At 44.4% G+C, this 14,548-nt stretch overlaps 1 protein-coding gene across 2 annotated transcripts in view; it reads right to left on the bottom strand.

The window, feature by feature from the left end:
- auts2a (activator of transcription and developmental regulator AUTS2 a) overlaps positions 1 to 14,548 on the bottom strand; it is a 1,264,571-nt gene that overhangs the window by 391,276 nt on the left and 858,747 nt on the right. For both annotated transcript variants that reach the window (XM_070857211.1, XM_070857212.1), the window contains exon 5: positions 11,893 to 11,922. In XM_070857211.1, the coding sequence (XP_070713312.1) occupies positions 11,893 to 11,922 (30 nt within the window). The remainder of the gene's footprint in view (positions 1 to 11,892; positions 11,923 to 14,548) is intronic.

The raw sequence follows: 14,548 nt of genomic DNA, 5'->3' as shown, positions 1-14,548 counted from the left end.
ATTTTATTTGACAGGAACAAGTGGGAATTTTCTCTGGTACATCGCATGTCTGTATTCGACTTATATGGTGAGAGGAGAATAATGATTTGGTCAGATATGTGCTTAGTCTGGCTGCATTTTCATATGAAGTCCACATTTGAAATTTCCATTACTTTCTGAAGATAAAATAGTAATCATTTGGGTTTTGCAAAGCTCTTGATGTCATATGCGTTTTCAGATTACTGCCTGAAATGACAGCTGAATAAACAATCTGCTTAACACAAGCCCGAGCCCTCAACCACCCTAACAACCAACACAAAATGTGTAACTGATTATTAATTCTAATTATTCATCTTTATTTATGGTGCACAGCTGTTGGGACTCCTAAAGTTACAAAAAAATGTGCCTTGAAGTACAGAATGTTCCCATCATAAAGACTGCCAGTGTGTCCCCTGTGGTAGATCCACACAATATATGGTCCTTTTGACAGTCAAAAATTCCGCATTTGACTGCGTTTATGGGCCTTAGAGTCCCTTTACACTTTAAATATGAAACAGCACTTCGATAATGGACCATTAACTCTGTATCCCTTAGATGTCACAGCACAGCCAATTCCTGCAATTGTCAAGTTTAATTTAGAAATCTTTGTGCAACAGTAAAGTCCCATCCCATTAAATCCCACTGCAAAACGTCGAGAACTCACATGGCATTAAATCTTGGTAATTTATTAAAAAATGTTTTTTTGAGGCCGGCATATCAAGGTTTTACCAAAATGTATTTTTTTGTTGGACATTTTTCTGAGGTAAAATGTTTTCACTGAACATCACCTCCCTTCTTACACCCCAAACAGCCCGGGCCAAGTGAATTGGGGAGCATCAAGGAGACTTACAGGAAAGATTCAAAGCAAGGAGATCCTTTGGCTCACTTCAGCTTGGCCTTCCACAATACCAACCATACCATCAGTCCAGTGCTGCATCTAACTCTTACTTCAATAAATCAGGTGGCCTCGCCTCAAATACTGCCAGACTGATTACTGGGTAAGTTTGCACTACAGCAAATGTTACGCAATCTGTGCATAAATGTCTGCTATGTCAGGGTAGATGCAGAGAGGATGTTTCCCCTCGTGGGGAAATCTGGAATAGTTTCCCAATAAGAGGGCGCCCATTTAGAACAGAGATGAGGAGGAATTTCTTGTCACAGAGGGTTGTGAATCTATGGAATTCTCTACCCCAGGGTGCTGTGGAGGCTGGGTCATTGAATATATTTAAGGTGGAGATAGACAGATTTTTGAACGATAAGGGAGTGAAGGGTTATGGGGAATGGGCAGAAAAATGGAGTTGAGGCCAAGATCAGATCAGCTATGATCTTATTGAATGGGAGAGCAGGCTCGAGGGGCCGTATGACCTATTTCTTATGTTCTTATGTCATGTATTACACAGAATCTACACCACAGAAAAGACAACCATTCGTCCCAACTGGTCTATGCCAGTGTTTATACCCCACACGGGCCTCATCCCACTTTTCCCCCATATCCCTCTATTCCCTTCTCCCTCGTGGAACAAGCTTTATCTTGCAGGGGTCAATCTGCTTCAACCACTCCATGTGGTAGCAATTTCCACATTTTTTTATTCTTGAACAGGGCAGTTAAAGAAATTTAAAGGATTATACAGTAATTAAAGAGATACTAGACTGCTCAATCTTTCAGCAGTTCCGTAAGTAATCTGCTCTGCATGGTGCTAAGACATGTACACTAAGGAGGTCCCAGGGTTGATCCATGCTCCGTGCCAAGTGAGTTCAACTCCGCTGAGACAATGGAGGGAAATGGGGGGAAAAAAAATCAGCTGGGTTTCTCCGTCCAAATCACTACACAGGACCACTGCTGGAAAGCGTGTGATTGTGTGAACACCCACACATGTTACATCGGGTAAGAACAGGACCAATAGGCTATTCAACTGCTGAAGGCCTCAGTGATGGAATAACCTGCCAAGAATTACTGTTCAGGTGGCAAGTGACGATTGGGGTGAGGTGTTGGAGGATGCTGATGCCTTGCGAGTCAGATCCCACTTTGAGGAGCGTGGTAGAAGAGAAAGAAAGAAAATTGGGCGGAAAGAAATCAGTTGCTTTGCTGTGTATCTACGGTACTAGCAAAATGTCGTTGTGAGGCTTCAGCCACAGAAGGAGGCACGACTTCTCGTCAAACCACATCCCACCGTCACAAAGCAGTTTTCTTCTGCTGAAGAACTATGTCAGAATTATGAGGTTTGTTTTGAAGGGTTTTATTCCCCCGCCCTCAGTTTATTGAAAATTAGTTTCCTCTTCATTCTCTTCAGTGTTTTCTCACTGTCACCAAGAACTCCATCTATCAGCCCAGCAGAGAACTATTGAAGCTCACCCAGTAAGTGGCAGCGGTGAGTTGCCCCAGCACTCCTTTAAGCACAGTATAAAATCACTTCGGGGGCAAAATTGGCCTGCACCCGATTGGGGGCGGTAACCTTCTAGGGCCGGGACTTTTAGCGCCTGGCGTGGAGGTCCAGCCCTGCTACGGAATTGCCCTCATTGCCTCTCAAAGGAGGCGGAGCCAAATGTGCTGCTCTCCACTTCCTTTGAGAGCAGAAACCAGGGTGTTACTGGGGTGCTGAAGGAAGTGCCATGCGGATGCTCCGCGTAGCGCTGACGTGCTTCAACGCCCCTCCCCTTCAATTAAAGGCTGCGCACTCTGCAAGGCATCTGATGGCCTCCACTAGGCCACCAGGGCAGTGTGCAACTGGACCAGCAGCTCGGCACGCAAGACGGAGTGCCAGGCTCCACGATGGCGGTCCGGACCACACTAGGGCCACCATCGTCGAGCTGACCAGACAGTCGTCAGACAAAAAAAAATGGCGGCCCAGGGGTGTTGGCGCCCTCCCCTTTAAGCACCGCCCCGAGAGCAGATGTTGGCCAGCTTCGCGATGCATGAAGCTGGCGTTGACATTCGCTCGTGCCAACCTCGCGGATCACGGAGAAATTTCCCACGTGGGGCGCTAAGGGGTCAGTGTGGGGCAGTGAAAGGATCGCTGTGCAAGGCGATGACCTCCCCCAGGTGAAAAGTGTCTTGCGGGGGTATCGGGGCTATAAAAAGGGACAGTTTTGCCCCCTTCTAGTCCAGCTCACGAGCAAGGCCCATCACTATGGGTCCTATTGACACTCTTCATCGTGATAACAAAAAACTTTTTGTAGCATTCACAGCCTTTATGCAGAAAGATATCACAGCCATCTGCAAACAACAACATACTCTAGCAGATGTGGAAAAGCTTTGTGAACTGTAATCTCAATGCCTCCTTGTTTCCTCTCTGTCCTGCTTCTATGAGTACGTGACTTCCAATCTTCCCCATTATGTCATCCTGTGATGGATCGAAGAAGAACCATGCGAACACCATCAGATCACAATACCTTATCAGCATGATGCCACCCAGCAGTGACTGCTGTGGCCTCCACTACTGCTGCAGTATTGTTGTACAACGAATTACAGAATTACTCGTTCATGTTAGATAAGAGAACAGAGAAGTTTCAGGGGCATCTACTAGAGGTTTTCAAAATGTTCCGAGAGTGTAAAGGGTGAAAGATTGTTTCTGCTGTTTGGTGAATCAGGGCTATAGAGTTGGGATAGTCACTTCGAGGAAGAAAGGTATGAAGAGCACGGAGTGCTTTACTGGAAATGGTTATTAAGGCAGAGAGCACAACAACATTTAAGGAGGAATTAGATAAGTATTTGAAAAGAAAACAAAATATGCAGGGATCAGTCAAGGAAATGGAGTTAAGTAGATAGCTCCATTTGAAGAGCTAACACCAGTACAGAAACAATGGACTGAATGCTGTAGTTTCTATGATGCGATGAGAGACTGAGAATTCCTATTCTTCACTGAGTATCCAAATTATTGATCACAATGAGAGTGGCAGGACAAACAGGCAGATTAGTCGAGTTCTTTTGAAGACCAATTAAAAAATGAAAGATGTTGCTTTATTTTCCTAACCGTTCCATTACCACCACATCACTGTTCCATTACCACCATCACCGCTCCATTACCACCATCACTGCTCCATTACCACCATCACCGCTCCATTACCACCATCACTGCTCCATTACCACCATCACTGTTTCATTACCACCATCACCGCTCCATTACCACCACATCACCGCTCCATTACCACCATCACCGCTCCATTACCACCATATCACCGTTCTATTACCACCATCACCATTCCATTACCACCATATCACCGTTCCATTACCATCACCACTCCATTACCACCATCACCGTTCCATTACCACCATATCACCGCCCCATTACCACCATCACCGTTCCATTACCACCATATCACCGCTCCATTACCACCATCACCGCTCCATTACCACCATCACCGCTCTATTACCACCATCACCGCTCCATTAGCACCATCACCACTCCATTACCACCATTACCGCTCCATTACCACCATCACCGCTCCATTACCACCATATCACCGCTCCATTACCACCATCACCGCTCCATTACCACCATCACCGCTCCATTAGCACCACATCACCGCTCCATTACCACCATCACCGCTCCATTACCACCATCACTGTTCCATTACCACCATCACCGCTCCATTACCACCATCACCGCTCCATTACCACCATATCACCGCTCCATTACCACCATCACCGCTCCATTACCACCATCACCGCTCCATTACCGCCATCACCGCTTCATTACCACCATCACCGCTCCATTACCACCATCACCGCTCCATTACCGCCATCACCGCTTCATTACCGCCATCACCGCTCCATTACCACCATATCACCACTCCATTACCACCATATCACTGTTCCATTACCACCATCACCGCTCCATTACCACCATATCACCACTCCATTACCACCACATCACTGTTCCATTACCACCATCCCGCTCCATTACCACCATATCACTGCTCCATTACCACCATATCACCGCTCCATTACCACCATCACCGCTCCATTACCACCACATCACTATTCCATTACCACCATCACCGCTCCATTACCACCATCACCGCTCCATTACCACCATCACCGCTCTATTACCACCATCACCGCTCTATTACCACCATCACCGCTCCATTAGCACCATCACCGCTCCATTACCGCCATCACCGCTCCATTATCACCATCACCGGTCCATTACCACCATCACCGCTCTATTACCAACCCAATAGCACCAGCTCTCCAATACCATCATACCAGCCACCTCAGTCATAAAACTCCACATTGGGGAGTGCGGGGGGGAAACTGCTTTTCATTGAAGGCATCCTTTCGATTGCCAATTTCATTATCTCAACCATAGCATTGCTACAAGAATAAAGAAATTAGCAAATTGAAAAGAAAGTGCTGCAAAGGCATTTACAACTGCAATTCCCTAGAGACCCAGTTACATTTTTAGAGCAGTCTGTGCTTATTGTTTTAAATTTAGATTAACACTACTGCACTATTCCAAAGTGCCGCAAGTGGCACTTACTTGGAACATTTGCATCATTAACAGCTCATTTAAATGACATGTCCGCCTGAGTGTAAGACAGCAGAAAGGTACTGAGTACAGCAGTTTTCTCAATTTAGTGCGCGCCAGCAATCCAGAGAAAAACATGATACAAAAGAGCAATTTAACTGTTCACATTTCTGCCGTGAACCCTGTCGAGAGGGCACATTTCTGGCATGGACTTCAGGTGATCTATACAGGTGGTCTCCAATATACTTTCAAATCAGATTCATTAATTCATGGCCTGGAATGTTGTTACGTGCTTAGTCACCACAGAGAGGCTATAAAGTTGGAGTTTGTTAAAAGCTGCTGTGCATCTTATGTCCTGTTAATGGAAAACGTCAAACTTGAAAAGCTCACGTTACTGGTGCAATTTTCCCATCATCGGTACATTAAACCCAGTTTGGACAAATTTCAAGGCAGTCTGAACTTGTTTCAGTCAGATTATAGCAGTCCTTTGGTTGCCTACGAAAAGCGGCTGCAATTAAAAGCTGGCCGGTTTCTCCACATGGGTTAGCACCCTAGCAATGCAGTGGAGCAGTATGTATACCAAGTAAACGGTAGCTTTATACACTCCCACAGAAAATCAGTTCCATAAATACTGCCTCTTACTTCATGCAGATGCTGCAGGGAAGTCTGGGCGTGATTTGAGAATGTGTGTGTTTTTGTGTGTGTGTGTGTGTGTGTGTGTGTGTGTGTGTGTGTGTGTGTGTGTATGTGTGTGTGTGTATATGTGTGCGCTAGTGTGTGTGGTGTGTGGTGTGTGGTGTGTGGTGTGTGTGTGGTGTGTGTGTATGCGCTAGTGTGTGTGATGTGTGTGTGTGGTGTGTGTGTGTGGTGTGTGTGTGGTGTGGTGTCTGTGTGGTGTCTGTGTGGTGTCTGTGTTTGTGGTGTGTGTGTGGTGTGTGGTGTGTGTGTGGTGTGTGTGTGCGCTAGTGTGTGTGGTGTGTGTGTGCGTGCGTGCAATTACCAGTGTTTGCTGACAATACAAATGTAAAAAATTTGTTGTTAGTTTGAAGCTGTGACCCTTCGGTGGTATAGCTGTGCAAACAGAACAGAATATGCATTCAACATTATTTTTTTCAACTCTAAACTATACTACTGTATTCCAAGGCAAATAATAATCTTTACAGACCATAAAGATGCAGGAACCTTCAGCATTGAATACTAGCAGAAGTTGATCAACTGCTTCAGAAAACGCCAGCACAGCCCTCCAAAAAGTTGACAGCTGAAAACAGTCCTGAGTTACGCTGAAAGTGCAGTGTGGCACGGGCTTGTCATAACTGCTCCTGTATAATATTCCTTCATTTGTATAGCACAAGACAGTGGCAAAAACATTCCCTCAATCTTTGTGGACTTTTAGATACATATTACTGTGCCCGCTGTTTATTATGCTGCTTTATAATTGTTCACCAATGGTCGTAGCCACTGCCACCGCCTGGAAATCGGCACGGTCCCAACCTGCAAGACCATCAGCAGGCCGGGGCCATTAGAGGGAGCAGCGTGCAGCGGCATACCACTGCAGGGAGCAGCGTGTGCTGCTGCAGGAGGGCGATGGCTGACCGCAGTGCGGGCAGGTACAGCAGGAGCAGCGAGGTCGGGGCGAAGGAGCGGCAAGAGTTCGTAGAGGGATGTGATCGGGGCCCAGGAGAGGCGAGAGTTCGGGGCCCAGAAGAGACGAGGGCCCAGGGGTAGCACAGGCCAGCCCACACTGCGATGTGTGTATGCACTAGGTCCGTGCAGCAGAGATGGTCTCCAGTCGCCCTGGTTAATCCTTGCCACTGGATCAAGACCTAGCTCTGTCAAGCCCGTGTGGTGGCTGATGTGCAATGGCCACCCCACGTTGAAAAAGACCACGCACAGGCATCTTCCATCCTTCAAGATGTAGTTCGGGACCTGGAATATTAGGTCCTTCATTGAAACACCTGTGAACTCATCCCTTTTCGGTGTGGAAGCAAGTCATCCTTGTTTCGAGGGACTGTCTATGATGATGATGATTATAATTTTAGTGACACGGATACACTCTCCTTCCCTCTTCCCCCAGTTCATGGAAACACTCTCTTTCCTCTTCAGTTCATGCTGGCACTCTCCTCCCTCTGCCCCGCCCTCAGTTCTTGCTCCGTCTTTTCGCCCCAGGTTCACATCAAGATTCTGCGCGCTTCTACTCTCAGTTCACGGGGTTATTTGTTTTCGGATTCTCCCATCCTGGCTCCTAGCTGGTGCTGCTGCTGTGTTCCAGGGACTAACTGCTGCTGCACACTGTGGGCAGGAACAGTACTGATAACAGATTGGATGTTCCCACCCACCGAATGCACGAGCGTTCGATCCTGGGGTAAAGCAGCAGTGATATGTGGAGCGAGTTGGGGTAAGGGAGCGTCGAGGACCAGGACCAATCACGGCAGCTCATGGGCAACCCCAGTGTGGCTAATTTGTATCTCCACTGATGTTCATCTGCTAATGTAGATATGGACATCAAGTTTGAAATGCTGCCGGTCTACTTTCTATGTTTGGTGCATATAGTTGTGCACCTGATTATCAGCATTTTTCTCAACTGCGTCAGCAGTGGCTCAGTGGGTAGCACACTTGCTTCTTGAGTCAGATAGTTGTGGGTTCAAGTCCCACTCCAGGAACTTGAGCACATAAATCTAGGCTGACACTCCAGTGCAGTACTGAGGGAGTGCCGCACTGTTGAAGGGCAGTGCTGAGGGAGTGCTGGACTGTCGGAGGTGCCGTCTTTCGGATGAGACGTTAAACCGAGGCCCCCGGCTGCTCTCTCAAGTGGAAGTAAAAGGTCTCATGGCACTATTTTGAAGAGGAGCAGGGGAGTTATCCCTGGTACCCTGGCTAATATTTATCTCTCAATCAACATAACAAAAAAAAGATTAGCTGGTCATTATCACATTGCTGTTTGTGGGAGTTTGCTGCCGTGTTTCCTAAATTACAACAATGACTACACTCCAGAAGTACTTCATTGGCTGTAAAGCTTTTTGAGACATCCAGTAGTCGTGAAAGGCGCTATGTAAATCGAAGTCTTTCTTTTTCTTTTCAAGGGCAATTAGGGATGGACAATAAATTCCGGCCTTGCCAGCGACGCCCACATCCCATGAATGAATTTTTAAAAAATGACACAAGAGCATCTTTGACCATACAAGGATCGATTTTATAAATTTACACCCCTGGTGTCGGTGCAGGATTCTCCATCCATGAGAATTAATTGGACGGAGGTTTGCCGACTCTGATTGATGTATTCCTGGAGGCATCATCACATGAGCTCCAGCCTCTCCAACAGTCTCTTCGTGCATCTATAATATTTTTCTACAACTAAAGCTAAGTGTTCAAAGAGAATGAAAAAAACATACAATTGTTTTGAACGCCTCTGTAATTTTTCTGCTGGGTTTCTCATAGCAGTGTTCCGGGAGATTCACCTTCAACTCCTGGAGACTCCAGGAAAATCCTGGTCCGCACTGAACCTTCATGCCCAAATTTCCGGGTAAAGGAGGCTCTGTGTCATAAGTGCGAATTCATAAAAATCTACTTCATACAATATCAACACTTGCGGCAGCAAATTAATCTCTTGCATTTCGCAGATAACTTGTTACTATCGCTGCATTCTCTATTTTTCTGCTTGGTGCCTGCTAAATTCGACAGATTCTTGGCGGCCCCGCACATTCCACACATTACTTTCCATTCCTGCTGCATTCGATCGATTCTCAGCTGACAGTTTTCCATAGATAACTCACTATCCCTGCAGGATTCTGCTTCTTCTTTGCCAGCCTGTCCTCGAGGAGCAAATTCTTGGCAGCCCATGATGTATTCTACTCATTCCTACCGACTGCACACTGTATCCTGCACACTGCTCGCAGGCCATGGTGCGTCCCACAAATCTCTGGCCAGTTCACATGGTATCCCACAAATCTCTGGTCAGTCCATGCTGTATCCCACATATTCCTGGTCAGTCCATGCTGTATCCCACACATTCCTGGTCAATCCATGCTGTATCCCACCATTCCCGGTCAGTTCCTCTTGTATCCTGCACATTCCAAGTTGCATCCCACTGATTCCTAGTCAATAATGCTGCGTCCCACAGATTTGTCCACAGCGGATCCTGCATTCTGTAGATTCCTTGCCAGCCTATACAGCATCCCACAAATTCCTGACTTGCCAAACTGCCTTCCACAGACTTCAAGCAAAATCATTACCAAATGAGCATGTGCTTCATATTGAACTAGCTTTCTACAACACAAATAAGGAAAATCCTTTCACTCTGAACTTCACTTACAGGTACAGGTTAGAAGATACTGTCTGATCTAGGGAACTTTTGTTCGCTCTGGACTGTTAAATGAAAGGTCTCTGTTGCCAATCTGACTGAATAAATCGTAAGTTTTTAACTTTTGCTTCCCCATTTCTACATACTTCCCTCCTCTGCTGAAACCATTGACTGGGGCTTGGACATGGTCCCATGGGCACCCTTGGTATCTCATCCAAGTGGCCCTTCATGTGTAAACGTAGAGAGTAAGGGCCAGCACACTATTCAGTTCCAAGGGTCATCACAGTGGAGCCTGGTGTCTTGACTCAGTGTCTGTACTTTCTTGCAAGAATAACTGGATGGTGATTCGGAATGGGAACCCGGACTGGTTTTTCCTTTCCCTAGTCTGCGGCGAATGGAGATGGTCCGTGTACTGCCAGGCCAGCAGAGATCAGCTAACTGAGCACAAATCAAGAATTAAGCTCAGGATCATCTGGTCTGTATAGTTTGGTTTCACACCATTATTAATTGAGCCATTGGGGAGGTGATCAAATATTAATTTTAATCACCTGTTACTGCATAACAGTTCCTAGGCATGGAATAGCATACTGCATGATTCATCCTCAGAAAGGCAAGATGATTCTACGACAGGAAAAGGCTTAAAATTCATGCTGCCATGCTCTAGGCAATTAACTTTAACTTCAGATCAAAATGTTACCAGTGACACCCTGACCTTGCAGTTAAAGGACTCATTAATTCCCTGGTTTTACTGCACTTTGGGAACTACCTTTATCATGTTGTTCTAATTATCTGTATCAAATGGAAAATGAATAACAGCTATAGTAAAAAAAGATCATTGTAGTCAGGCATCATTCGGGCAGCTCAAACTCTGAGCTTAGACCCGCCATTTTGTGGATCAACTTCCCCAGTCTGGTTCTAACCAGTTGGGATTAATTGTAACAATCAGCGAACATCTGTACCTTCCCATACTCGAACCAGAACAATTCTTGAAATTAGATGCAAACGAGTTTTCAAAAGCACTAGGGGTGTTCCATGGAGCTCGTCGCTAAACTGGGCGAGACTGGAAAACTTAAGTCCAATTCAGACAGCGCTATGAGTAGGTTCATCATTAAGTCACTTAGTTATGGAACAAAAAGACATGCATCCAATAGTAAAATATTGTTTCATCCAAAATAAATGATTTGTGGCATTCAGACAGAGAACAATGTATTTTTATTTTATCAAATGTAACGATAGGCCAGGAAAAGCCAAGTGGTTTTAATGTAAAAATGCACAGCAGGATAGCAGTACAGAATGCAATCGTCTAATTGGACATTCTCATTAAGCAAACTCACGCTGGCCATCAGTGCTTTCACCACAGAAACAAATGAAACAGACAAGGTGGGGGTAATCTCAATGTAGCTCGGCCTACAGCCATACATAGTAGAAATGACATCAATTCAGCGCCTAATCCCCAAACTCATTTAGATAGCTGTACAAAACGCAATTATTGCTATTAAATGAACAGAATTTAACAATCCCCAAACATTTCCAATTCAAATTAATTGCGAGCAATGTGATAAGTATAAGCAATTTTCACCTTGCTTGGTTTCAAATGATAATTGTGATTATTTTTGCAAGCACCATCTCAGGCTACAATCCCCCACCTCAATGATTTATTTATTTTCAAAAAGTGATTCTTTTCCCTCATTTTTATACTACTTCATTCACAGCAGCGTGGGCATGATAAGCCGAGCCCGATGGAACACGAGCAAATCATGTGTATGGTGAGGATGTGATCCAGAAATGCTGCTGCATTCCCATCAAAAGATCAGCAGACAACGAACACGCCACAAACTATTTATTTACTGAAGCTGCCAGCCAACAACCAATTAGTTCCGAAAGTTGAATAACTGAATAAACCAAGATTATGTAGAGGTTGTGTGGCTGTAAGTCCTTCAAATCAAATAATAGAAACTTTTTCTCCAAACATAATTAAAAAAATGAAGAATAAAATAACTTGCTGCTTCCATCTTCCTTCTGAGTGGAATTTTGTATGTAATCTTCCAAACAAAATACCGACAGAAGTGTTAACATGGGTTGCCCAACTCTGAACAAATGTAATCTTACCTTCTCATCTGGGTCACTTTCACTGTCACACTGAAACAAAAGAGGAAAAACATAGATATTAGGAGAAATCGGTGAAAAGTTGGAACATCTACTCAACGAGAGTGAAGAAGTATTGCTGTGCTTTTCTTTCTGTCCAGCTCCAGCCAGGACAGTGCAACTTGACAGAAGAAGAAACAAGCTCTAGCTAACTACACATGTATCAATCTTAATGAACACTAATCAGAACAGTGATTAAAAATAACACATTCCCAAAGTGTCAGCCAAGCGCATCATAGAGCTGCCACAAGCTAATGAATTTCAGCAACATTACTGGGCAAGCTGGACCAGACCTTCATCCGCCCTTTCCTTGTCCATTGGGTAATTTTAGGTGTGAAATGGATGAACATCAAGTGCTTTTTCTTTCATAAAACACTTGGGGCTAGAAATTGGCCAGCCTTGTGCCCATTTTTTCAGCGATATTTTGCCTTTTTTGACGGAAAAAGGTGTTCAGCTAAATTGGCCAAAGTTGTGTGCCAGCGGTTTTGAAATACCGCTGAAAAGCAGACCGCCGCCGTGCAAGACGTAAAAAAACCGATATCGCTTTAAATTGGCCGTTCGGCGCACCCATATTCTGGGTGAAAAAAAATGCCCGAGAAAAGCCTGCGTTGTAGCTCCAGAAACAGCGGTAAGTATGAAGACCTGTAAAAAAGTTAAGTTAAAGATTTTATTCTTTAATTCTTTTTCAGCGATTCGCTCGAAAAATGTCTTGTGAATGTTTGGTGATATTTTCTTTTTTGTTTTTTGCAATTTTTGGGGGTGTTTTTCCCCCTCCAGGGCCTGTACTTTTAGCGGTAATCAGCTTCAGACTAAAGTTGGTGAGGACGGCGGTTTCCACCGCGAATCCTCGTGCAATGTCGATTTTTACCGTCGGGTGCATTTTGTTGCCAATTTTAGGCCTTAAACGGTATTTTTGGTGAAAAATGACAAAAAAATACCACTATTGCCAAAAGACCAATTTCTAGCCCATAGATGTAGATTCAAGCACATAACATTCTATAACTGGTAGATTGAAGAAAAATATTAACGAGCTCAGCAGAGATATTTAAATGAGGTTATGAAGAGAGTCCCAAAGCAGTAAATGCCACACACCTGCTGTATTTGTTATTTTTTTTAAACAGAGTGAATTATCTGGATTTACAGAAATCCCATCACCAACCCCCAAACATTGTCAGCAATTGCTCCAGCTTCAGTGATTAAATTGAGAAACTCTCTTAACTCTCCGAGTTACTCGGGTGGATGCACCACAGCTCTGAATACAACAGCTCTTGCCGATATTTAGGAAAGGGAAGGGTGGGGGAGGAAGAAGGAAAGGGAAAAAATGAATCTCTGTCCTTCTCTCAGTCACAAGTAGAGAGATTATCTACAACTTTTTATTTTGCTGCCGGTTCTTCAACAACAACAACTTGTATTTATATAGCGCCTTTAACATAGTGAAACTTCCCAAGGTGCTTCACATGGGTAAAATGGGATTTTAAAAATTGACACTGAGCCGCATAAGTAGAAATTAGCGCAGGTGTCCAAAAGCTTGGTCAAAGAGGTAGGTTTTAAGGTGCGTCTTGAAGGAGGAAAGAGGTAGAGAGCCGGAGAGGTTTAGGCAGGGAATTCCAGAGCTTGGGGCCCAGGCAACAAAAGGCACGGCCACCAATGGTTGAGCGATTATAATCAGGGATGTTCAAGAGGGCAGAATTAGAGGAGCGCAGATATCTTGGGGGGTTGTGGGGCTGGAGGAAATTAATGAGATAGGGAGGGGCGAGCCTCCTAGTTAATAAACTATTTGTCAACAGAAATGAAAGGAAGATTTCCAAACCCCCCAATAAATCATTTGTGTGGTCAGTTTGGTCGCTCACCATCGAGCAAACTGTGTGAACACTTTAATATTAGGTGTGAAGAGCAAACATATTTCTGGTTGTAATCAGAAATAATTACCACCATACTGAAAATGCTGCAATCTTAGAATTAATTATTTTTATTATTCAAAATTCTGGTAGTGGAATTCCAACTCATTTGAGAATAATAGCTCAAGATGGTGCACTGCAAAGATTCCACTATTGATAATTCTGACTGACTGAAATTATATGAAGTGAAGCAAAAAATGTGAAAAATAGAGCCAAAGAATTTTACTTTAAAGATATACCACCTCGGTTTTAAAAAAACATGGAAACGGCCAACTATCGAGTCTTCCTTGGCTTTGTGTCTGTACTGCTGAAGCAGATTAATCATGGCTGCTTTACTGCAAACATGGCCATGCCATTGCAAAACCTGCATAATGCATTTGCTTATTTCTTCTGACAGAAATTAATAGTTAGTAAAAGTTAGTTGTGCATACAAAGAGAGAATTTAGATTCAGCTCTGCTTGTGTGCTGTTGCCTGGGCTTGGAATGATTAGCTGCGGTAACAAATTAACATTTTCAAGTAAACATTACAGATGTAAATTATTGGAGCAATTGAAGGATCTTTCCCCACAAGCAGCAAGGTCTGTGTATAGGGAAGAGCAGTGGCACATTTATGAGGCAAGTCCAATTGACTTTTTAATTAAGTTGTTTATTGAGTTAATGGAGATATACACAGCACACAATACATTATAGATTGTTGTTCATAACAGAGGCTGCATACATAA

This window comes from Pristiophorus japonicus, chromosome 16 (genome assembly GCF_044704955.1).
Source record: "Pristiophorus japonicus isolate sPriJap1 chromosome 16, sPriJap1.hap1, whole genome shotgun sequence".
Taxonomy (NCBI): Eukaryota; Metazoa; Chordata; class Chondrichthyes; family Pristiophoridae; genus Pristiophorus; species Pristiophorus japonicus.
The sequence above is the reverse complement of the archived record's forward strand: the minus strand, read 5'-3'. Positions and strand labels throughout refer to the sequence as shown.